At 43.8% G+C, this 23,470-nt stretch overlaps 1 protein-coding gene across 4 annotated transcripts in view; it reads left to right on the top strand.

The window, feature by feature from the left end:
• Positions 1 to 23,470, top strand: part of LOC126190702 (villin-1) — a 375,484-nt gene that overhangs the window by 247,200 nt on the left and 104,814 nt on the right. Inside the window, exon 1 of one of the 4 annotated variants that reach the window (XM_049931171.1) lies at positions 16,770 to 16,825. The exons of the other annotated variants lie outside the window; for them this stretch is intronic. Coding sequence (XP_049787128.1) covers positions 16,803 to 16,825 — 23 coding nt within the window. The 5' untranslated portion in view covers positions 16,770 to 16,802. Of the gene's footprint in view, positions 1 to 16,769; positions 16,826 to 23,470 lie in introns of those variants that run through there. 4 annotated transcript variants of the gene reach the window in all.

Consider the following 23,470-nt stretch of genomic DNA (forward strand, 5'->3'; position numbering starts at 1 on the left):
TCAAAAAGTCAGTATAAATTTGAAAATTTAATAAACCACGGAATAATGTAGATACAGAGGTAAAAATTGACACACATGCTTGGAATGACATGGGGTTTTATTAGAACCAAAAAAAAACCATATTGCTAGACGCGTGAAAGATATCTTGCGCGCGTCGTTTGGTGATGATCATGTGCTCAGCCGCCACTTGCGTGTCATGCTTGGCCTCCCAGGTCCCCAGACCTCAGTCCGCGCGATTATTGGCTTTGGGGTTACCTGAAGTCGCAAGTGTATCGTGATCGACCGACATCTCTAGGGATACTAAAAGACAACATCCGACGCCAAGGCCTCACCATAACTCCAGACATGCTTTACAGTGCTGTTCACAACATTATTCCTCGACTGCAGCTGTTGTTGAGGAATGATGGTGGACATATTGAGCATTTCCTGTAAAGAACATCATCTTTGCTTTGTCTTACTTTGTTATGCTAATTATTGCTATTCTGATCAGATGAAGCGTCATCTATCGGACATTTTTTGAACGTCTGTATTTTTTTGGTTCTAATAAAAACCCAAGGATGTGTGTCAATTTGTGCCTCTCTATCTACATTATTCCATGATTTATCCAGTTTTCAAATTTATACTGACTTTTTGATCACCCGGTATGTAGCGTGATGCGCTCTGAGCATCAGAAACATGTTATCACCCACTGTCAGTAAACCGGAAACAAATGTACCCTCGTTGATTTAGACGGATCATGAAGTATGTCGCGTGATGTGCTCTGACGAATATATAAATGAGAAAAGACAAGCCGTTAGCACCCTATTTAGGAGAAGAACTGGATAGATCAACTTTTTGCCAGTAGTATAACAGAGCTCCCAATTATGGTTGTGCTACTTGTATTTTACGTATCCGCTTCTTAATACTCATGAATGACCAGCAGACAAGGGTATATTACCCACAGTGTCGGTTCTAGATACACACAATTATGTCAAGAAGCTGCAATCTGCAAAGAATGATTGGCTCAAATGGCTCTGAGCACTATGGGACTTAACATCTATGGTCATCAGTCCCCTAGAACTTACAACTACTTAAACCTAACTAACCTAAGGACAGCACACAACACCCAGCCATCACGAGGCAGAGAAAATCCCTGACCCCGCCGGGAAGCGAACCCGGGAACCCGGGCGTGGGAAGCGAGAACGCTACCGCACGACCACGAGATGCGGGCTAAAAGAATGATTCTATGTACAATACCCGAAGTAGGGTTCCAAGTTATTCATAGAAAACAAAAGAACACCTAAACCTGGGCCGTCTTCCAAATGAAAGCGTAATTGTGCTACGTCGTTCTGTGTGTACTGTACACCAGATGATGATGATGATGATTATTAGTGTTTTAGGGCGCACAACAGCGAGGTTATCAGCGCCCGTTCCCAGAAGTTCAATTCAGAGCCGAATTGGGAGAGAATTGTTATTGTTCAAATTGCAAGATTGGACACAACACATCAAAACAGGGAGATAAAACTAAAAATAAAACTAAAAATAAAATAGCAGTACAAACAGGTAAAAGTAAATAACGGTGGCTGTGCGCCAGAGCCTATGTCAATATACACGAACCTAATACGTACAATTATAACATTTGATGCTTGTAATGAAATAGACTAATCTCACAGTTCCAGAAATCCTAATACGTACAATTATAACATTTTATGCTTGTAATGAAATAGACTAATCTCACAGTTCCAGAAATCCATCGTGCAAACTGCAGATTTCCATGTGTCACTAGTTTTAGAGGTAAACGTAAACTTCACTTCACTTCACTTTGAAGGCCAAGAAATTGTCAAAGTGGAATACTACACTTTCCGAATGAACCAGTGGACAATCGCAGTTGAATCTACTACAATGGTTCATTACATCCAGCTGCATATATGGCTCCGAAGAAAAAGATTGGTGTCTGCATCGTTCCGAACCTTGACCCAGCGACGAAAAACGCTACAATGTGCTCTGCAGTATTTTAAAGTGATCGCTGCGGATACAAGATGAGTAGTATTCCTGTATATCGGCGTGTACGGCGAGAAACGTCAGACAAAAATTTCTTTGCAGCCCCTCTGAGGAATAAAAAACAAAACATTTGTTGAGATACTGTCGTTTTCCCTGTGTGTCGTTTCTGTAGGCGTCATACGTACCTCTTAAAAAAGAATTCTGCCCGAAACTAGTAGAAGAAAAGTAAATAAAAAAGAAGCTATGATGTGAAATGAAGAGGGTGGCGTACAGTTTATTAAACATGCGTAACGCAATACTCAGAAAATATTCTAGACCTTACTCTTGACGTTATTCGAGAAGAGCAGGCCACATGCTGACATCAAGCTAGAGCCCCACCTGTTCCCTTTTATTTCCATGGTCACCCATAGTAACGTGCACATTTCTGCACTACGCTATGTTGTAACACGAAAACTGTCCGTACAGTTGTGAAATGCGTACTACACCACAACCACTTAACTGCGTCAGTGTTGATTTGCAAATTTGTACTAGTGGCATCCTACTATATTAAATAAAGAACTATTGGTCATGGCTACCGGTTTATTGCATGTCCGGTGTCAACATCGAGATAAACCCAGGTTGCAAGTACTATCTGACTACAGAAAACAAATACCATGTAGTTAATTTCCATCCCCCACACCTTCATTCTTCGAAAAGACGTTCCTGTCGCTTATGCGTGGTTAAAACTTTGTGCCAAGCTGGGGATCGAACTAGAATATGTGTCTCTCGTAGGATAGTTCAAATGGCTCTAAGCACTATGGGACTTAACATCTGAGGTCATCAGTCCCCTAGACTTAGAACTACTTAAACCTAACTAACCTAAGAACATCACACACATCCATGCCCGAGGCAGGATTCGAACCTGCGACCGTAGCAGCAGCTCGCTTCCGGACTGAAGCGCCTAGAACCGCTCGGCCACAACGGCCGGCTCTCTCGTAGGAAGTACTGTGCCAACTGAAACACTGGAGCAGACTGAAGGCTTGAGATTGGAGAACTGATTTGTTTAGTGGTTTCTCACTATTTCTTCCAGATTCAACAGGGTCTCTCACAAAACTGAGTTGTCATCAGGAACGTAGGGTTTGCCACATCCAGTCTTTGGTTTCTTAGTAAAATGCCACTGGAAACTTTAGGTTTGAGACCGTTCGTGATCGGATAGCACAATTTGCCCGGACACTGTTAGTAGGTATCAGATCTCGAAACCCATTCCTGCTTCTCCTCTCAATATGTCACATTTAATCAACATACCGTATACTCTGCAGAGACTAAAAGAATTTGGACTCACTATGTATATATTTGTTTGTACAGTACTCTTTCTTGTGAGTTCTTCATAATGTCACGAATTATCGTTATAATTATTATATTTGTAGTAGTAGTAGCAGTAGAAAAAGAAGAATGAAAAAGTAATGCCTCCTGCGTCATTAAAATTTAGTAATGAATATAGTAAACTCTCGATTATCTGCAGTAACTGAGGACTTGAAAACCGTGGATAATACGGAATTAAAGTACACAGTAATGTACTAGGATTGTTCGAAAACAAAAATTAATTACAATATCGTAATTAAAATTATTTATCAACGTTTATATTAAATTCTGCTTTGTCGTCGTAGTGTGTTTATGTACTTACAACGAATACAGTACAATCCAGTTTCACATATCTTACACTACATTGAAAGAAAATACAGTCCTGTTCTTGCAATGTTCGAGGAGCACATAGTTTATTGCACTCGTAGTGTAACACGTAAGATTATCGCTCACCCACGACCACTCACGGGGTTATTGGAAAATTTTCTGCAGCAAAAGGAAGTGGGGAAAATGGGCCGCGGATAATCCGCCACGCGGATAATCAGCCCGTGTACAATCGAGAGTTCACTATAGCAGCGAATTAAGTACGGATCATAGACGACATGTAATTTGCACACTTTTACGCCATCGTGAACCCAGGCATCAAAACAAGTTTGGAAAAGTTCAGGCTTTTGCTTATTGACCCATGGTTTTAAAGCTGTTTTAACCTCATCCGTTCAGAAACTGTATCGGGACGCTGTAACGGTCATCGGCAATGTGCGGCTTTCGATGAAGAAGTTTTATGAAAGTGTCACAGATTCGAATCGTGTTGACGAAGTGATTCGGAGAGATAAACGCGTTGAAGTTCACAATCAACAGCTTTAAAATCTTTCTGAGGATCATTGGTCAAGAAGCAAAATCCTGAATTTTTCCAAAATGGTTTCGATGCCTTTGTTCAACGACGGCGGAAATGTGGACAAATACATGGCGACTATGTTAACGGTAATGTTCTGTAGAGGACAGTTCACGCTACAATCTGCACTAATTCCGCTGTTATATGTTCATTATTAAATTTTTTGTGACACGGGAAGCATTAATTTTTAATCCACATTCGTAACAGCAGCAGATGATCATTTGCTTATGCAGAGCATTGAGATTTGACTATTATTTGAGACAGCTTATAAAGATTAAAAACATAAGATATATCGTAAGACATAATTCCCGACCGTCTATGGGTTCATTCTTTCGTTATTGTGGACGACGGAGCGAGCTTCCGGTATCTGGAAGAATGTGGTCTTGTGCAGCAAACCGAGGTTTTAAATTTCTTTCCTGCTGCAGTTTTTCCTTGAAAAGGACAGGATGGTCTCCTGTCTAAATATCGGCGGATAGCGACATCTTCAGCCGGCTGCATTTCCGTAAGTTATCCGAATGCCATATTACTGCCTGCGTTACCTAGTAAGATGATAACGCGCGTATATTGTCACTATCCAGAGTATCAAAGAGCGCGGTTACGAAACTTACTTCGTGATTTGTTGATTGTGGCTGCACGTGCTCCGCTTCACATACTTTGTAGTTCCGTTGCTTTGTTTTAGGCATCTGTAAAGTTAAGGACTGAGCCAGGAGCCATTTCCAGCAACCAAACACTTTAGCTTTTGCCAGCTTTAAAAAGTCGGCACCAGACTCCGTCTGGACATTGGCGGCCGGTACGTGATTTTAAGGTAGATTTTTTCGTAGGCCTGAGTGGTCGATTTGCATCACTCAAGCGTATGACACACACTGCTGTAAATCAAGCTCAATTAGCCTATGTCTGCAGTGAAGTAGTGCAAGAATATTGCTGCCGTAGCTATTGACATTGAACTAGCAACAAGTTATATTGTGCAACGTTCCTGACGCACATCTTACCAAGCACATCCTATACCACCAATGACTCCAAGCAACCGTCTGCATCTTTCGCTAGTTCTTCACAAACTGAGCGAGCTTGGAACGCTATGAACGTTCCCTCGCCCTTGCACAGGGCCCAGCCTAGTTCTGTGGCGGTACATCGAACTTCTGTTTATTGGACGCTGATGGGCACGGAACTAGCGCTCTTGCACAGCTCGAGTGTAAAGCAAAGCTGAGGTGTCGTTACGTTACGCTGCTTGCCCCCTTGTCTCTGCGGTACGGATGGGGCTGCTTTGGGTGGCGAATGCGGCGTGGCCACTTCCAGCCACCCCGTAGGGTTTGAAAGCCTCACACCTTTTAAAGTAATAGTGAAAGTAAAAAATTATGTGTAGCCTGATGCCCCTGTTGCCTCCAGTGGATTCCTGACGCTTTTGCGGAGTCAGCCTCGCCATATCGTCTCGTCCTCTGTTCGCTCTACTTACAAGGGAATCTCCCCATCGCCCCCCCCCCCCTCAGATTTAGTTATAAGTTGGCACAGTGGATAGGCCTTGAAAAATTGAACACGGATCAATCGTGAAAACAGGAAGAAGTTGTGTGGAACTATGAAAAAACTAAGCAAAATATACAAACTGATTAGTCCATGCGCAAGATAGGCAGCATCAAGGCTGATGTCAGCTCAGGAGCGCCGTGGTCCCGTGGTTAGCGTGAGCAGCTCCGGTACGAAAGGTCCTTGATTCAAATCTTCCCTCGAGTGAAAAGTTTAATTTTTTATTTTCAGACAATTCAATTGTTGCAGTTTATGTGACAAACTCTTATGTTTTCATCACTTTTTGGGAGTGATTATCACATCCACAAGAAAACCTATATCGGGCAAGGTAGAAGAATTTTTTTATCCATTCGCCAAGTGTACAAGTTAGGTGGGTCGACAACATATTCCTGTCATGTGACGCACGTGCCGTATAGTATATATCAGACGTGTTTTCCTGTGGAGGAATCGGTTGACCTATGACCTTGCGATCAAATGTTTTCGGTTCCCATTGGCGAGGCACGTCCTTTCGTCTACTAATCGCTCGGTTTTGCGGTGCGGTCGCAAAACACAGACACTAAACTTATTACAGTGAACAGAGACGTCAATGAACGAACGGACAGATCATAACTTTGCGAAAATGAATAAAGTAAACTTTTCACTCGAGGGAAGACTTGAACCAAGGCCCTATCGTTCTGCAGCTGCTCACGCTAACCACGGGACCACGGCGCTCCTAAACTTACACTCTCCTTGATGCTGCCTATCTTGCATATGGACTACTCATTTTGTATATTTTGCTTAGTTTTTTCATAGTTCCACACAACTTCTTCCTGTTTTCTCGATTGGTCTGTGTTCAGTTTTTCAAGGCCTATCTACTGTGCCAACTTATAACTAAATCTGAGGGGGTGCGATGGGGAGGTTCCCTTGTTAGTGCCAGTTAACTGACCCAATCGCCGTTCCCTCACAACTTGTAAACTGAAGACCAGGTGGTTTGAAGCAGGGCGCAGAAGCTACACACCCAGCACAAGCTGCCAGAGCAAGTACCTTCCCCCCCATCCTCCTCCCTCCTCGTGTGATGAATTGAGAACGCAGATGTGAGTCCAACGCACTCGGTGCCTGGTGGAGCGCATCAGCCGTTGCGAGCAATGTCCGCTGCCGGACAGTGTGACTGAGCGCTACGGTCGCACCAGATGCCGCGCGGCACGTTCCCCGAGGCGAGCTCTGCTGCGTCTGCTCTTCGGTAGTCTGCTGCCCGTCCCACTTCGTTGCGGCGTTGTTAGATGACAGATAGAAAGAGAAAATGTCAAACTTGGTCGTCTCTCGGCGTATCGAATGTTCAAATGACTGAAAGAATTGCAAGCAGGTAACGTCCTCAGCAACTGCCCGTATTTCGGCAGGTGGACACCCCATAACCAAGACAGGTATGAAACGAGAGATCGCTGCGCTTGACAACTTAAACTCTCGATGGACGGGGCTCCACTGTCCTACAGCTAAAACTCTACAAACTTAGCAAGACAGAAAATACCGTAAACAATTACCACCTTGTGAAATATTAACAACGAGCAAGCAAGTTTTGTGTACAGAGCAGGCGCGGATATCGGTTTAGGTTCTCTAGGGGGCGGGGGAGCGTAGGGGGGGGGGGGGCGGTTAACCAGCGTTTGATACTGCCCCGTCTCCCCTCCAACCATGACTTGTCACCTTCAGTAATAATAATAATGTATTTTACTACTATATATCACATATAAAAATTTATATAGTTTGTTTACATCTGTGTTTAGTACATCACTTCAGCATAATTTCAGTTTTGGAGTACGTTTCCAGTTGCCGAGCCATTTCAATCCCACCCTATGATGCACTTCATTAAAATCCTTCTGGGTGTACTGCCGCGCAATCTTATAACATACTTAAAATTTCTAAAACACTAAAATAATCGACGTTTAAGCAGTGGTGCAACGGCCTTGCTGAGGGCACAGACAATTCAACTAGGGGGTGAGATTTTCTGTATATTGCAATTTACAAGACCGCTGAGTTCTTGTCTTGTGGCACATTTAGAAACGCAATATATTGAAGCTCTCACTCCCTAGTTGAATGTTCTTGGCCCTCAGAAAGACCGCTGCATCACGGTCGAAACGTCGGTTATTTTGGTGTTTAGCAATTTTTAGTATTTTTTAAGATAGCGCGGCTACACCTAGAAGGATTTTAGTGAGTCTGTTGGTTTTTTGCTTAATATTCTTCCCTGCCTGTAAACTTGTTTGCTCTGATCCAGAGTAATGTTAAATAACAGAACGTGTCTTCTCTGTAACAAAATACACCGTAAGCCAAAACATTATCACCGCTGCCCAACGCGACGTTGGACGCCGCCTGGTGACGTTGTGGGCACGTGACGCGATAACGAAAGCATGTAAGCGGAGCAGACACGGACGGGGATCACCCTGGCGAAGATATGGGCTGACAAGGGGGAAATCCATTGAGATAAGAGATTTCGGCAAAGGGCAGATTATTATTACGCAGAGCCTGTGAACGAGTATCTCGGAAACGGCGAAGCAGTTCGAATGTTCACGTGCTACTGTCATGAGTATCTACGGAAGGAGGTGAAGGAGGTGAAACTATCACGAGGATCTAAATGGTTGGATGTCCACGACTCTTCACAGAACGGGTGTTTCAGAGGCTTGTCTGCTCTGTAAACTAGGATAGATAGCGATATGAGGCATCTCTGGCGAAAGAGCACAGTGCTGGTGCACGCACAACTGTTTCAGAGCACGCCGTTCCTCGTACATTGTTGAACACGGAGCTCCGCAGTAGACCAACCCTACGTGTTCGCATGTTGGCCCAACTACATTGTCATTTACGACTGCGGGGGGCAGGGGCCCATCGATATTAGACCGTCGATCAGTAGAAACGTGCCGGCTCTTCGGATGGATCACACGACAGTGCCAGCCACTTGTGCCGGCGAAACGTCAGAAAAATCATCAGAGGAACGTCGACCGAGGAACCCGTGACAGAAGCCAACCAGCAGTTTGTCAACAAATGGCCACGAAAGCCTTAACGATTCTCAATCACATTTTGGCTACGCTAGGACGATGGTTGTCTCCCCAAAATCCGTCATCGAGGTGAACGGCGGCTCAAAACCTACAGCGCGCCACCGACGAGGATAGTGGGATCAGTATTATACTGTGAGAGACATTCTCCTGCGCTTGCGTGGAACCTGTGGTAGTAACAGGAGACACGCTGACAGCTGTAAACCCCCTGCATCCCCTCATGCTTGATGTCTTCCCCGACGGCGATGTCATCTTTTATCAGTACAATTGTCTGTATCTCGGAAACAGAACCGTGCTGCAGTGGTTTAGGTGCATTACTCACGTTAATGTCTCGGTGACCAAATCCGCCTGATGTAAAGCCTATGGAACCCATCTGGGTCGCTATTGGGCGTCATCACCGCGTACGCAAATCAGAAGTCCGTTATTTACGCGTATTACATGACCTGCGCGTACACATCTAATGCCATATAGCTCCACAAACTTGCCAGCAAACTGTCGGATCCCTGATACGCAGAATCAGTGATGTATTTCGTTGCGAAGACGGACAAACAGTCTATTAAGCAGGTGATCATAATGTTTTGGCTCATCAGTTGAAACGTCCCCTTAGAAAAATTATTAATTACTATGCTGGTAAACCTCTTACGATACTTGATTTTCAAACAGCTGAGCAAAACTGAACATGCTCAGACGTTTCTCTCTTTACTTATTCTGATTATCACTAAACTGACACACAATATTTTTAGCGCAACGCAGTCTGACTTTCAGTAACCCCTACAAAAGAATGGCCCCGAATAACAATAACCTATACCTTTCATAAACCACTTACCTCACAAAAATCTTCCTTACTCGAACTACTGCAATACAGCGAGCGCTAATACTGCCAGCTAAATAAAAGACTCTAACTACTGAAGGCACTAACTACTGATAGTCATAGTTAGCAAATGAAAGATTTTGATAGAGAACAATGTATTTACCTTAATAATGTTCAAAAGTCATCGTATATCATTTCATAATATCTAGTCTTACAAATTTCTTTTTTCTGACGGACACACGTCCAGATTGTCCGCTCTCAAAACTCTGGCATCTCTCTCCCCACATCCACCACTGCTGGCGGCTCACCTCCAACTGCACAACACTACGCGCTGTTAACAGCCAACTGCCCAACACTGCAATGGCGAATATTACTCCAACAATGAGTTCAACCAGCCACAGACTGCACACAGCACAGTCAATAATTTTCATACAGAGCGCTACGTGGCGTTCCCAACATAAAAACCTAAACTGCCTACTTAGACAGTGTATAATATCATTACTCAATTACGTATTCTACCTTTATGTTGAAGTACTGTAAGATGGAGAAATGTCCTCATTGGACAACGTGATATCGTTTGAAATTCAGTATACAATCGTTTAAAGCCACACACAGAAATATACTATATGATCAAAAGTATCTGTACACCCCTGCACAGTGACCGCCAGATGTCACGAGCATAAAAGGAGTTGGAGAGTATTGTGTTGTCAGTAGGAGAGCTCACTGCCTACAAATGTGGACTGGTCATTGGATGTCATCTAAGTATCAAATCCATCAGAGACATTTCAGCCCTTATAAAGCCGCCCAGATTGACTGTTGGTCATGTGACTGTGAAGTGGAAACATGAAGAAACAACCCCAACTAAATCAAGGTTAGACAGACTTCATGTACTGCTGAACGGGAACTGTCGAGCATTGTCCAGGGCTGTCGTTAAAAATCGCATGAAATTAGCGGAAGGAATCACTTTTGACTTACAAAGAGCTACCAGAAGTACAGCTATCACACTCTATCACAGACTGTGCATAGAGTATTAAAACGAACAGGATACAATGATCGAGCAGCTCCTCGTAAGCCACACATTTTTGTAGCCAATGCAAAGTGACGCTTAAGGTGAAGTAAAGACCGATGCCACTCATCAGTTGATGACTGGAGACGAGCATTTTGGAGCGACAAATGATGCTGTAGCAATACTATGGAAGGGTTTGGGTTTGGCGAATACCTGGAGAACGTTGCCTGCCATAATGTGTAGTGGCAACAGTGAAACGCGGTATGGGTGCGTTTTCCGTGTGCTTTTCGTGGTTAGCGGATGGTCCCCTTACTCCACTTGAGGATACCCCAAACTCGGAAGAATGTGAACACATTTTACAGCTTTGTGTCCTGACTACTACAAAGGAAAACTTCGCGGATGATGATTGTAGAAGCACGACAATACACTGTGTAACAAAGCTGGATTTGGAAGACTACGGTTTTTGGACAATAACATTTCCCAAATAGACTGGCCTATCCAGATTCCTGACCTGAACTCGGTGGAACGTCTTTGGAATGAGTTAGAATGTCGATATCTCTCCATATCCCAGCGTCCAACATCGCTACCTTCTCTGGTTTCGGCTCATGGGGAAGAGTGGGCCACAGTTTCTCCACATACATTCAGATAACTAGTTGAATGTGTTTGCAGTAGAGTTCAAGCCATCGTAGAGATGAAGCGTGGACATACCCCACATTACTGTGCAGTAATAGGTATACGGATCGTTTCGATCGGGTGGTGCGTTTCGACCAAGAGAAAGAAAGAAGGCAGACAAGAGGTATCGTGTTTCAGTGACGTAAAGATGTTACTGGCAGGAGTGGTCGTTCAGCATGGGCGCGTGGCGAGGCGCCTAATGGAACAAAGCCGGCTGTTTCCCGCCGGGACGCTGACTTCCTGGCCTGGCCTGGGCTGGGCTCAGGTGGGTGTGCCGTGACGGCGCACTCGCTTGCTTCCTCTGTGCCTGTTGTGCCTTTGTTCTGGACGGACCGAGCCCACTCCTGCTCCTCCCCCCCCCCCCCCCCCACCTACGCTCTCTCTCTCTTTCCCTCTCTGTCAGCCGTTACTGCAGAGACGGAAGGTCTTCGGATCCCAATGTGCCCACCCAACAAGAGTTCCCACTGTCTTTTAAATCACTGCATCACTGAAAGCGAGTGCCGGATATCTTCTAAACCTACCTACCGCTACGACTTAATCATAATGTAACAGTTGGTTGTTAGCAATATCTAAAAGAAATTCTAACGAATTGTGCAAAATTAACACAACGCATATCTTACTTTGATGATTAAGTATTTATTTTTATGACTCAGAAATTTATTGTACGGAAGCAATGTAGACAACAGGTTGGCGTGCTAAAACAGTAACTTCATCGTTACTCCCCTCTGCTAGCTTTCACTTCTTTACAACCCGGTCAGTCTTATCCTCCGATCGTCTCTCAGTTACCCCTATAGTACTGCTTGCTCTGCTATGTGTATCTTAAACTCATTTAGCTACCATATTTGCCTGCCTCGAGATGACTGGGTGTTGTTGTGTCGTCTTCATCATCATCATTAATCCCCATTACGGTCGGAGGAAGGCAATGGCAAACCACCTCCGCTAGGACCTTGCCTAGTCGGTGGTGCGGGTCTCCCGCATCGTTCCCTATGCTCCTCGGAGTATGGGACCTCGTCATCATCATTCGCAAGATATCTCTCACTCTACAATAATTTTTCATTCTAAAACTTTCCACAGACTACATACTCTTCTCCATTCCACATTCCTTTGTACTGTATAACTTTTCATTTTTGGCACAAGCATCGTGTTTCCTTACTTTCACTCTTCATCTTGATTTTTTAGTTTGCACGGTATCCAGTACCCTTCAAAAACACATTACCAGTAACTTTAGTCATTGTGACGTAACAATAGTTCACTGTCTGACAGTATTACACACAGGTCTCTGTTGAACTGCTACCTCGCTCCAAGTCACACGCGACTCATTTTCGCCTCCCGGTCCAATACGAGGTATATAGCATCGTACCTATACTTAACAATAATAACCTCAAAGATTACGAAAACTGACTCTAATCTTCCATAAGTCTCCTGTCACTTACGGGTGACTGATTCCACAACAGCTTGGCTTCTTCACTAATCATTTCACATTCCTCTATCTTTGTTGTTTCTATATATTTTTATTATCCTTCACATGTCGTCGTAGCTTTAACTATCACAGTAAGAGTATTTTACCCCTCCTGTGGTTAGGTAGAACGCTAGTGCTAATACATGTAACAATGTCATCTTTCTCCTTTATACTTTTAACTTTAATTGAACGTTGTTGTTATTATTATTAAATATAATTCCATAAGAAACCACTGCTTAGCTACATATGAAAAATCTTCAAATTCAGAACGCCAGGAAACCATTCTGTTGGCAGTAATTAAACATTGCAACGTTTAACAGAAAGTAACCCAGACTATGAGTTTTTAAATACTAATTTATTACATACAGTGCCTTCCTCCTGTAGATATACATACGCTCAGTATGCTCTTGTTGCTCTCAGCTGTTCGCTGTAACATTTCTGCTTGAACATCACAAATTTCATCTTGAATTCATTGTTTAAATCTTCTTGTTTACACGGTTGCCATCTTTCTGTCAAAGCTGCCATTAACTACGTTGGCTATATACGAGTTCCTAATTCGAGCCTGTGCTCCCTCTCTAATGACCTCGTCGTCAGTGACTCTTTAAAACCTAATTTTTCCTTCCCTGAGAAAGTATAAGGTCTGTTTAGCTCTGTGGTGAAACTGCATCTTTCAGTTATACAAAAAGCGTTCATGAACCGCACAGGGTTTATTCTTTGTGAAGTAACGATAGTTCTGCTTGTTTGCATACCTCGTCATTTGCAAACTGCTTATCACGGCTGATGGCAATTCTTCTTCAGTTCATGCATAATATTTAGCTGAAACCCACGAAATTTTCCATCAAGGTGAAGAAATAGACGGACGCGCATTCGGGAAAACGTGAATATCGTGAGCGCTGTACACCTGAAATGAGTATTTATTGTTATTCTGTGGAGAATACACACTCCTCAATAGACATTGTAACTTTTCCACAACTGATCCACTGTCTTCAGAATCTGTAATCGACAGTTTAATCGCGTATTATTCGTAATCACTACACCGCGGCGGTCTAACTCTATAAAGATCATAGGAGTTCTCCCTGTGCAACTTTCAAGCAGTTTGAAACCGGTTTTACCCCAGCGACTTTGTGGTCAACTGGGCTACTCGTTGTGGATGCGTGCCACCTGCTTGCCTGCAAATCAGCCGCCAATCACGTCGCGAGAGGCTCGCTGACGTCAGTGGTCAACTGATGGCGAATATGGGGTTCAAATATCTTAAGTATACTGCGGACTGCAAGTGCGCAGAAACAGGGAACTGTGACGTCGTCAGCTAACGTCCAAAGAAAAGGTGCTGTTTACTGCATTTTAAATATTGTTTGCTGTGTTTGTAAGTATAGAAAGCAATTTAATGTAGATGTTTTGAAATGTTTGGACTACACTTTTGCAGTTGTTTCCACATGACTTTGTCAATTTCATCCATTATGAATTTTATCATTTATAAATTCGACTCTCATTATCTGTTCCTACATTCCGTTACTATATTTCGTAAGAAGGATAGTCCCTCATAAAGTCGTTTTCGCTGATCAGGTACTAGACTGTACAGTAGATAGCTCTCACGTCACACACGCAGTTTTGTCGCTGACGTTTGAACGAGAACGACCACCTGTGACAGGCGAGACTCAGTACATGAGTAAAATGACAGTAGCGCTGCAAAAGGCTGACTTGCGAGGAGCAGATAGAGAGAAGAAAGTTGCTCGTGGAAAACATACTTAACTTGCTGCACAAGGTCACGCACGATTTTTGAGACAATTATACGATTAACTGCGGAATCGTATCAAGTGGTAACTTGTGTTACTAGATCTACGATACTTGATATCAAGTTTGTTTCTGATATTCTTATGATAGGCCATGCCCGAAACACATCGATAAAGTTATTTTTAACAAGTGGACTCTTGCTATTTAGCGACACGATCGAGTTCAGATAAACTTTCAAAAAGTATCTATCGTGAATTTTGAAAAACATTCATTTTTTCCGTTGCTTCACGATTGATATATGGCGATCTTGCCCGTAGCCCATGGTCCCGCCTCCACAGTGCTGCCAACTGTCCACACACTACGTTTACTTACATGGGGCTCCCAAAACCGTACTTCGTAAATCGATTTCCCACTACCGTTTCTGGTTGTTCATGTAAACGCTCTAAAATCGATTCAGGAAATCCGGTGCTAGGAGCCGGTTTTCCCCTTCAACAATCGATTTTCGCTAGTATGTAAACGCACAGCTGTTTTTGAAACATGTTTGGGTTATCAGGCTACGTTTTATTTTTAAAACTTTTCGGCTACGTTTAAAAAGAAATAGAAATACACTATGTGATCAAAAGTATCCGGACACCCCCAAAACATACGTTTTTCATATTACGTCCATTGGGCTGCCACCTACTGCCAGGCACTTCATATCAGCAACCTCAGTGGTCATTAGACATCGTGAGAGACCAGAATGGGGCGCTCCGCGGAACTCACGGACTTCGAAAGTGGTCATGTGATTGGGTGTCACTTGCGTCATACGTCTGTACGCGAGATTTCCACACTCCTAAACATCCCTAGGTCCGCTGTTTCTGATGGGATAGTGAAATGGATACGTGAAGGGACATTTACAGCACAAAAGCATACAGACTGACGTCGTCTGTTGACTGACAGAGACCACCGACAGGCGAAGAGGGTCGTAATTTGTAATAGGCAGACATCTATCCAGACTATCACACAGGAATTCCAAACTGCATCAGGATCCACTGCAAGTCTATGACAGTTAGGCGGGAGGTGAGAAAACATGGATTTCATGGTCGAGCGGCTGCTCATAAGCCACACATCACGCCGGTAAACGACAAACGACGCCTCGCTTGGTGTGAGGAGCGTAAACATTGGACGATTGAACAATAGAAAAACTTTGTGTGGAGTGACGAATCACGGTACACAATGTGGCGATCCGATGGCAGGGTGTGGGTATGGCGAAAGCCCGATGAACGGCATCTGCCAGCGTGTGTAGTGCCCACAGTAAAATTCGGTGGCGGTGATGTTTTGGTGCGGTCGTGTTTTTCATGGAAGGGGCTTGCACCCCTTGTTGTTTTGCGTGACACTGTCACGGCACAGCCTACATTGATGTTTGAAGCACCTTCTTGCTTCCTACTGTCGAAGACCAATTTGGGGATGGCGATTGCATCTTTCAACACCATCGAGCACCTGTTCATAATGCACGGCCTGTGGCGGAGTGGTTACACGACAATGACATCCCTGTAATGGAGAGGCCTGCACAGAGTGCTGACCTGAATCCTATTGAACACCTTTGGAATGTTTTGGAACGCCGACTTCGTACCAGGCCTCACTGACCGGCATCGATACCTCACCTCAGTGCAGCACTACGTGAAGAATGGGCTGACATTCCCCAAGAAACTTTCCAGCACCTGACTGAACGTATGCCTGCGAGAGAGGAAGCTGTCCTCAAGGCTAAGGGTGGGACAAGACCATATTGAATTCCAGCATTACCGATGGAGGGCGCCACGAACGTGTAAGTAATTTTCAGCCAGGTGTCCGGATACTTTTGATCACATAGTGTATTAGACTGAGCATGAAGTTGTTTACATCTCTAATATTTAACCGAAGAGAAATGATGATTGTGTTGACTAAATCGGAACTGGAACAGCTGTTTCCCAGAGACCATATTTAACTGGGCTAGCAAATCCGCTTCAGACCTCAAAAAACACGAGAGCAAAAATAGTTCCCGAATTTCGGTTTTCGTCACCCGGAAGATGTGTCACGCGTAAACGTAGTGGTTGAGCATTTCAAAAGTTCTGAGTTTTTTTTTTCTGTTTCCGTGTGCGTGCGTAGTTGTAAAAGTGTGGAATGTAGTACAGAGGAGGCGAGGTCAGCGGCGCCCCGGAGCGTGTCGACATTAATCCGAAGCGGCGCGGCTCTCCGGAAGCCCTGCAGTTGCTTCCGGGCGGAGAGCGGTCGGCACGTTTTGATTGGCGGGCGGGGGGACGCGCAGGTAGGGGCAGCGGGAGCAACGCGCCGCCGCAGCTGCAGCCGGCGTCGCCAGTCGCCAGCAGACGCGCGCGCCGCACGCAGCGCCAGCCGCCGACATGTGGTGCTTCCTCATGAAAGGGCAAGTGTTGCGTCGTGTGTGATGCCACTGTCACTTCGCGTGTGCATCCTAGTTACTAATACCGGCGTCACCATTCAGACGTGCGTTTCGTTAATAAACTGAGTTCTTTTTCGCGAACAGAAGGAAACTTTTCCAAACCCAGGTTTTCTTTAGGAATGTTTAACCATCTATCCAGCTTGTTTAATGACTTACTTGCTGAAAACTGTTACTGGTTTATGAACTTAAGCATTCATCTCCTGATGGGTCTAATTCAGTTTCTTAATGTCGTTTTTAAGGAACGGCATCACAGAACCATCAAAAGTTGTAATTTTATTTTATCCAGTAGAAATAGTTGGTGAAAGCACGTGACTGTAAAAATAACGGGTTTCTTTAAAAAATAACTTATGCTGCTGTCAGTCACCATTATCTTTCTCTGTTTCTTGCACGACGCGGTTCAGGAAATAATCCCATTTTTAAATGCGTTTTTTCGTGTATTATGGCCTCTACATGTGTTTTTTCGATGTGGGAGGTCCTGAATTATTCTTTTGCCTTTACAAACACATCCAATTTTGTAATTAATGTGGATCTTTTACAAGGTTAACGGTGAACCTGGAAAAAGAAATTTTCACTCATTTATTTTCCCAATTTGCCATTCACTGCATGTAAAGATCCATCATTAATTAGAAAATTTTGTGTGTTTATAAAGGCTGTCCCAGGAATAATAGTTGATATTCAGGGAAATGACAGTATTGCATTGTACTGTATGTTAACCGGGGACCTAGAAACGACGGAAAGGCTCCGTCCCCGCCGCAGCCGTAGTGGTCCACAACCCCACGACGACTACCGCAGTCCAATTGACCCCTCCGCCGCCCCACAGCGAACCCAGGGTTATTGTGCGGTTTGGCCCCCCAGGGAACGCCTCATACCAGACGAGTGTAACCCCTATGTTTGCGTGATAGAGTAATGGTGGTGTACGCGTACGCGGAGAACTTGTTTGCGCAGCAATCGCCGACATAGTGTAACTGAGGCGGAATAAGGGGAACCAGCCCGCATTCGCCGAGGCAGATGGAAAATCGCCTAAAAACCATCCACAGACCGGCCGGTTCACCGAACCTCGACACAAATCCGCCGGACGGATTCGTGCCGGGGACCAGCCGCTCCTTCGCGCCCGTAAAGGATATGACAGTAATGATCATTCAAAGCAAAAAAGCGTAGTAAACATAGGCTCTAAAATGTGTATCTTAAGAGCTATGAGAACTTCTTCATTTTCGATACTGTGAAACAAATATGTTCTACAACAAGCTCTTTGCTTTTTGTGTTTTTTGAGGTGGCAGTATGAACCAAAACAAGAAAAATATGTCTAGTAAACATGGACTCTTAAAGTGCGTAACTTATGGCTTTCAGCGGTTCATATTCGCTGATGTGAGCACATATCTTGTACTGAACAAGTGCTCGTAGCTCTTAAGGTAAACATCTTGGAACCCATGTTTCAAATTTGTTTTCGTCCATACTACCTCCGCCCAAAATATGAAAAGCAAGGAGCTTGCAATAGAAGAGATTCGTTTCGCAGTATCGCAGATGCAGTATACTCATAGCCCTTAAGGTATGCATTTTAGAGCCCTTGTCTACTGGACTTCTTTGCCTCGAATGAGCGTTCCTGTCATATACTTGAATATTGACCATTTCTCCTGGGACACACTTTATATCACAGTGAAGGCAGCAGAATAGTGTTGCATCTCACACAACGAAAACATCACAAGCTTGAAAATGGAAGTCATTTCCGAAACGCGCTGTGCAAGACATAAATAAAAGAAAGTCGCGGCTGACAGCAGTAAAAGTTGTTTCTTAAACAAACACATAGAGGCTGTAGTTTATATTCATCCACAGACAACCATTTTCGGTCTAGCGACTATCTTCAACCTACGGATTACCACCACATCAAGTGAAAGGAAGCTTCCTTGGCATCAAGTACATAATTGTTTTCAGACGTAATATCTGTGACATATACAAGCATCTACTATGCATTTTTCAAGTTTATGGTACCACTTTGGGTATATAATATGCTGGACACTGCAATGAACTCTCCCTATCCCATTCATCGCGGATAGTGAGCGAGAAGAAAGTAACTCTATGTACAAGCCAGATCTTCTATAATTTTATCGTCTGCATCATTACGCGAAATATATGTCGAAGGACGTGACTTTTTTTTTTTTTTTTTACCTGTTTCGGAACCTGAGTTCTCGGAATTTTGTGGGTAAGCTACTCCACGTGTCACTACGTCTTCTTTGTTGAGCACTCTTTCGTTGATCCAATTTTCTGAATGTACCAGACCGACGAATAGTTCTCAACAATTGGTTGAATGAGGGTTTTGAATGCTATCTCGTCCTTGGGTAAATCACACTTATGTGATATTCTTCCCTTAAATTTGAATCTGACATGGCTGTATTTATGTAGATTACAGAGTTGCAGGATGATTCAGCTGCCCGTACTCATGAGTTTTATGCAACCTGCAAAGCCTTCAAATACCACATGCAAGACTTTCATATTCTCTCGCTCGCTAAGTGCAAACTTTTAGTCTTACAGACAAGATGAACATCGCCTCTTTGTAGTATATTTGATGTAGTTAAATTTTGTACAGGGATACGTTTTCGCTAGAGGCCTTAGTTTTCGAGATATTCAAGAAAAACGTACAAAAGTGCCCTTCAAACGCGATTTTTAAATAACTCGAAAACCATGGTCCCCAGCGAAAACGCACCTCAGTACATAATTTGGCTACATGAAATTTCCTGCAAGAAGTTACCGTTCATTATTTACATGGGACTAACGGTTTGCGAATAGCGAGCCAGAGAATATGAAAACCTCGCGCGTGGTGTTTGAAAGCATCACGGGTTGCATAAAGCGTAGCAGTAAGGGCAGCTGAAGCAACCAGAATATATATATATATATATATATAAGGTGCACTATAATAAATTGCGAAAGCTAACACAGGTGAACGTATACGACTGACTTCAGTATGAAGTACTGTCCTAGTTAGTATTAATGAATCTGAATAAACTGTCCAATTATGTATCACTTCTAAAAGTTCTCAGCTGGAAAAGGACCACATGCTACGACATGAGCATGACCAAGCTCAAGCTATTGAAATACAGCGAGTACAGATAAGAACCAGTGAAAAATGCAATTATTCCGAAATGAGTGAATAAAGTATTTCAGTAAGTGAACGACTGAAGTTCTTAATTGCAACCAAAGCATGATAGCAGGCTTTCTTTTAAAGTGTGCTGATTCTCTAAAAAACCATCCAGCACCCGCCTCTCTTCCCACCACCTTCTTATCCGCTCCTTTCCCTCTCTCGCTACTTGTAAATACTGTACTCCTAGTATGCAATTTGAAGAAATATTATTTAGAGAATGAGACTGGGGCGAAATTTTTGCACTAAACAAGAAGTCGCAACAGACAAGATTGATGGATACGAATGGTGATGTGATAATTCTTGATTTCTTGCCCCTGCGTAGTGTTTGATCATGCGAAACTGCGTTCGTGGCGATATGCGACTTGGTGACTAGGAAATACGCTACAGTGAGAAAATGCATTATGTGCAATTTCGGTGTCAGTGGATTCTGGATAAGGTGCGTGCGGTCACGTGCAGTTGTGTGCAACAGGTGCAGTTGTGCAGGTTACAGGTGTGAGTTACGCTGGCGTCGTCCTGCCAGCCTGACCGCGTGGCGTGGGAGCCGCTGTGAGGGCCTGCCCGGTGGAAGGGGGGGGGGGAAGGCAGGGGTTAGTGGAGGGGAAGGATGCGGGGGCGGCGGTGCGTGACGCCGGCACGCTGCGCCTGCGCAGAGCGAGGTCGCGGTTGAAGCCGCGGCACACGGGCCTCCGTAGGCTCTGTTCTCCGGAAGTCGCCGTTTACTGCTCCGTTTCAGGCCGTAGTGCCAGAAAAATAACCGGAGACAAACGCTCGTCGCTCGCTCACAACATGAAGTTTCACTGCTGGATTATGGAACTGGCTCTCAACGTAAAATACACGTAGCCTCCCATGAAGGGGCAGTTATCGCACACCGTAACAATAATTTGCAGCACATCAGACCATCAGATCTGAAGCCAGTTTCTCGCTAAATTGGAGCAAAAAATCTGCTGCGTTAATTGTGTATCTCAACAATCTCAGCAGCGTATAAGTAAAGCTGCCTTCAAGCCGAAGGTTGGTGTCAGTTCTCCAGTTCCTCACTAGGCATGGCCCTGTTGGAAGTGGCATGCCGTAGCCCTTCTCCGACCTCTGAATTAACTTACCCAGCCAACGATCAGGGCAGTCAGGTACATTTAGTGTTACTTGACTTCCGAAAAGCATTTGAATCACTACCACAACCTTTCTTATTGTCGAAAGAACGACCGTAAGTGTTAGCGAGTGAAATTTGTGACAGGACTGAGGTTTTCTTGTTAGGGTGGACATAACATGTTACCTTGGATGAATAGACATCGATTGATGTAACTTGAGGTGTGCCTGATAAAAGTGAGTTGGGGCCCTTGCCCTTAATTATTAAAGACTTTGCAAAAAATATTAATAGTAACACCAGACTTTGCGTAGAGAATGTCTTTATCTACAGTCAAGTGCTGCCTGAAAGGAAGGAAAAAAATGGACTAATATTCAGTCGGATCTTGACCAGATTTCAGAGTGGTGCGGAGATTGGTAACTTACATTAAATGTTCAGAAATGTAAAACTGTGCCCTTAACAAAACGAAAACAAAATATAGCAGTCTATGGTAGCAATAACACTGAGCAACAATTGGAATTGGTCAAATCATACAAATACCTTTGTGTAACAATTAGTGGAGCTCTGAAATGGAACGATCACATAGGCTCTTTCGTAAATAAGGGTTATGGCAGACTTCAGTTCACTGGTAGGACGCTAGAGAAATGAAGTCAGTATACAGAGGAGATCTCTAACAAAACATTGGTGCGACCCGTCCTAGAATATCACTCAAGCGTATGGGTACTGCAACAAATAGGAATAGCGAGGGATATTGAATGTATACGAAGGTCAGCACAATGATCAGCCTTTTTTTACCGATGAGGGGGCGTCACGAAGAAGCTGAAAATATTAAATTGGTAAAATCTTGAAGATAGTCGTCAACTATCCTCTGAAATCCTACTTACAAAGTTTCAAGAATCTACTTTCAGTGAGGAATCTAGGAATGTACTACAGCCGCTCACATATTACTGACACAGTAATCACGGAGAAAACGTTAGACTAATTACAATGCTCACAGAAACGTTTAGACAGTCATTCTTCCCACCCGAATTACCGCATGTGAAAAGTTTGTTGATAGCGAGAGGATTTCGATGCACCGACTAGTATATGAGAGAGCAGCACACTGCATATACTATATCATTGGTCATCATATGATTTCAGTTAAGAAGATTCTTCAGTTTGTAATACAGCTTTGGGCGGATACTGAACACCTGAGTGAACTGGTGAAAAATTTATAAGATAATAGACGCATATATATGTGACAGATGCATCTTCGTTTTGCAGATTACACCCGTTAGCTAGATTCATAAACCGAGTTCCGATCCCAGGAAGAATTTCGAGGATACATGTGTTCAGCAAAGGGGCTCCCTCTGCAGTCTACAACTTTTGAACTGTAGGGCTAGTGATGACACTGCCACTTAGTCCGAGACTTCAACATGTGACGCAACAAAAATAAATCTATATGCATGTTATAAAGTTTCGTGGAATAGCTTCCGTATTTTCCATGTCATGATAACAAACACGCCCGCAATAGCATGCAAGCGTCCTGCGAGTCTCCCTAAAAGTTTGATCTGAAGCTTTAACAGAATATAGCCTAGTGATCGACCGACAATGGAAGGCAAAAACCTTTTCTAACTCTGGGGAAACTCCGCAACCCTGTCCAGCTCTGCTAGTTAATATGACTGTGCTCCTCTGTTGATTCCCTTCCGTTATGTTATCTCTAGCTGAAAGAATACATCATATCCATGAGAGTAAGGTGGTTTACATGCAAGAGTGCAGATTTCGTTCCTTAAGGGACTTCCACAACCACTCAGCCCGATGAACCAAATGAAAGTATTCTGACTGTTCAGATCTATATAGAGGTATAGTGGCTGCATTGCTCCGTTCATTCTACCTGTTGAGACTTTAGATGATGAAACTCTTACCATCAACCCATACAAAACATCGTTTAGCTCAGTCATAGTTACTTTGCACCAAGTCTAGGTTTATAGCAGGTACAGTAAATTGGCAATTGCTTTGCTCAACTTCTGGAACCTAAAGCATTAAAAAGTTTGATCATTCACTGACGCAAAACATCTCTTAAAGCAGCAGTGTCAACAATGAGAGGCTGATGCAATGAGCTTGCATCTTTGTGACTCCAGCAAGCCAGACGGGAGTACTGCATCGTTGCGTACCGCGTGGAAACCAAACCTTTACAAGCATCTAGCGACAGATTTCTCTGCCTACAGTACCTTCTGAAGAATTGATGCGAGAGTTTATTTCCTTGCCCGCTCAGCATTGTGAATCCTGCTAGCATTGAAGCCGTGGGAAGAAGCGGAAATTACTGGGAATCGGGGCTGTGAAGAACCTACTTTCCTAGATGCTTCACAAGCGCTTTCTTCTTGTTCTTCTCGTAATTCAGCTAGCACGTAGTGCCGTG

The sequence above is a fragment of the Schistocerca cancellata genome, chromosome 6 (assembly GCF_023864275.1).
Source record: "Schistocerca cancellata isolate TAMUIC-IGC-003103 chromosome 6, iqSchCanc2.1, whole genome shotgun sequence".
NCBI lineage: Eukaryota > Metazoa > Arthropoda > Insecta > Orthoptera > Acrididae > Schistocerca > Schistocerca cancellata.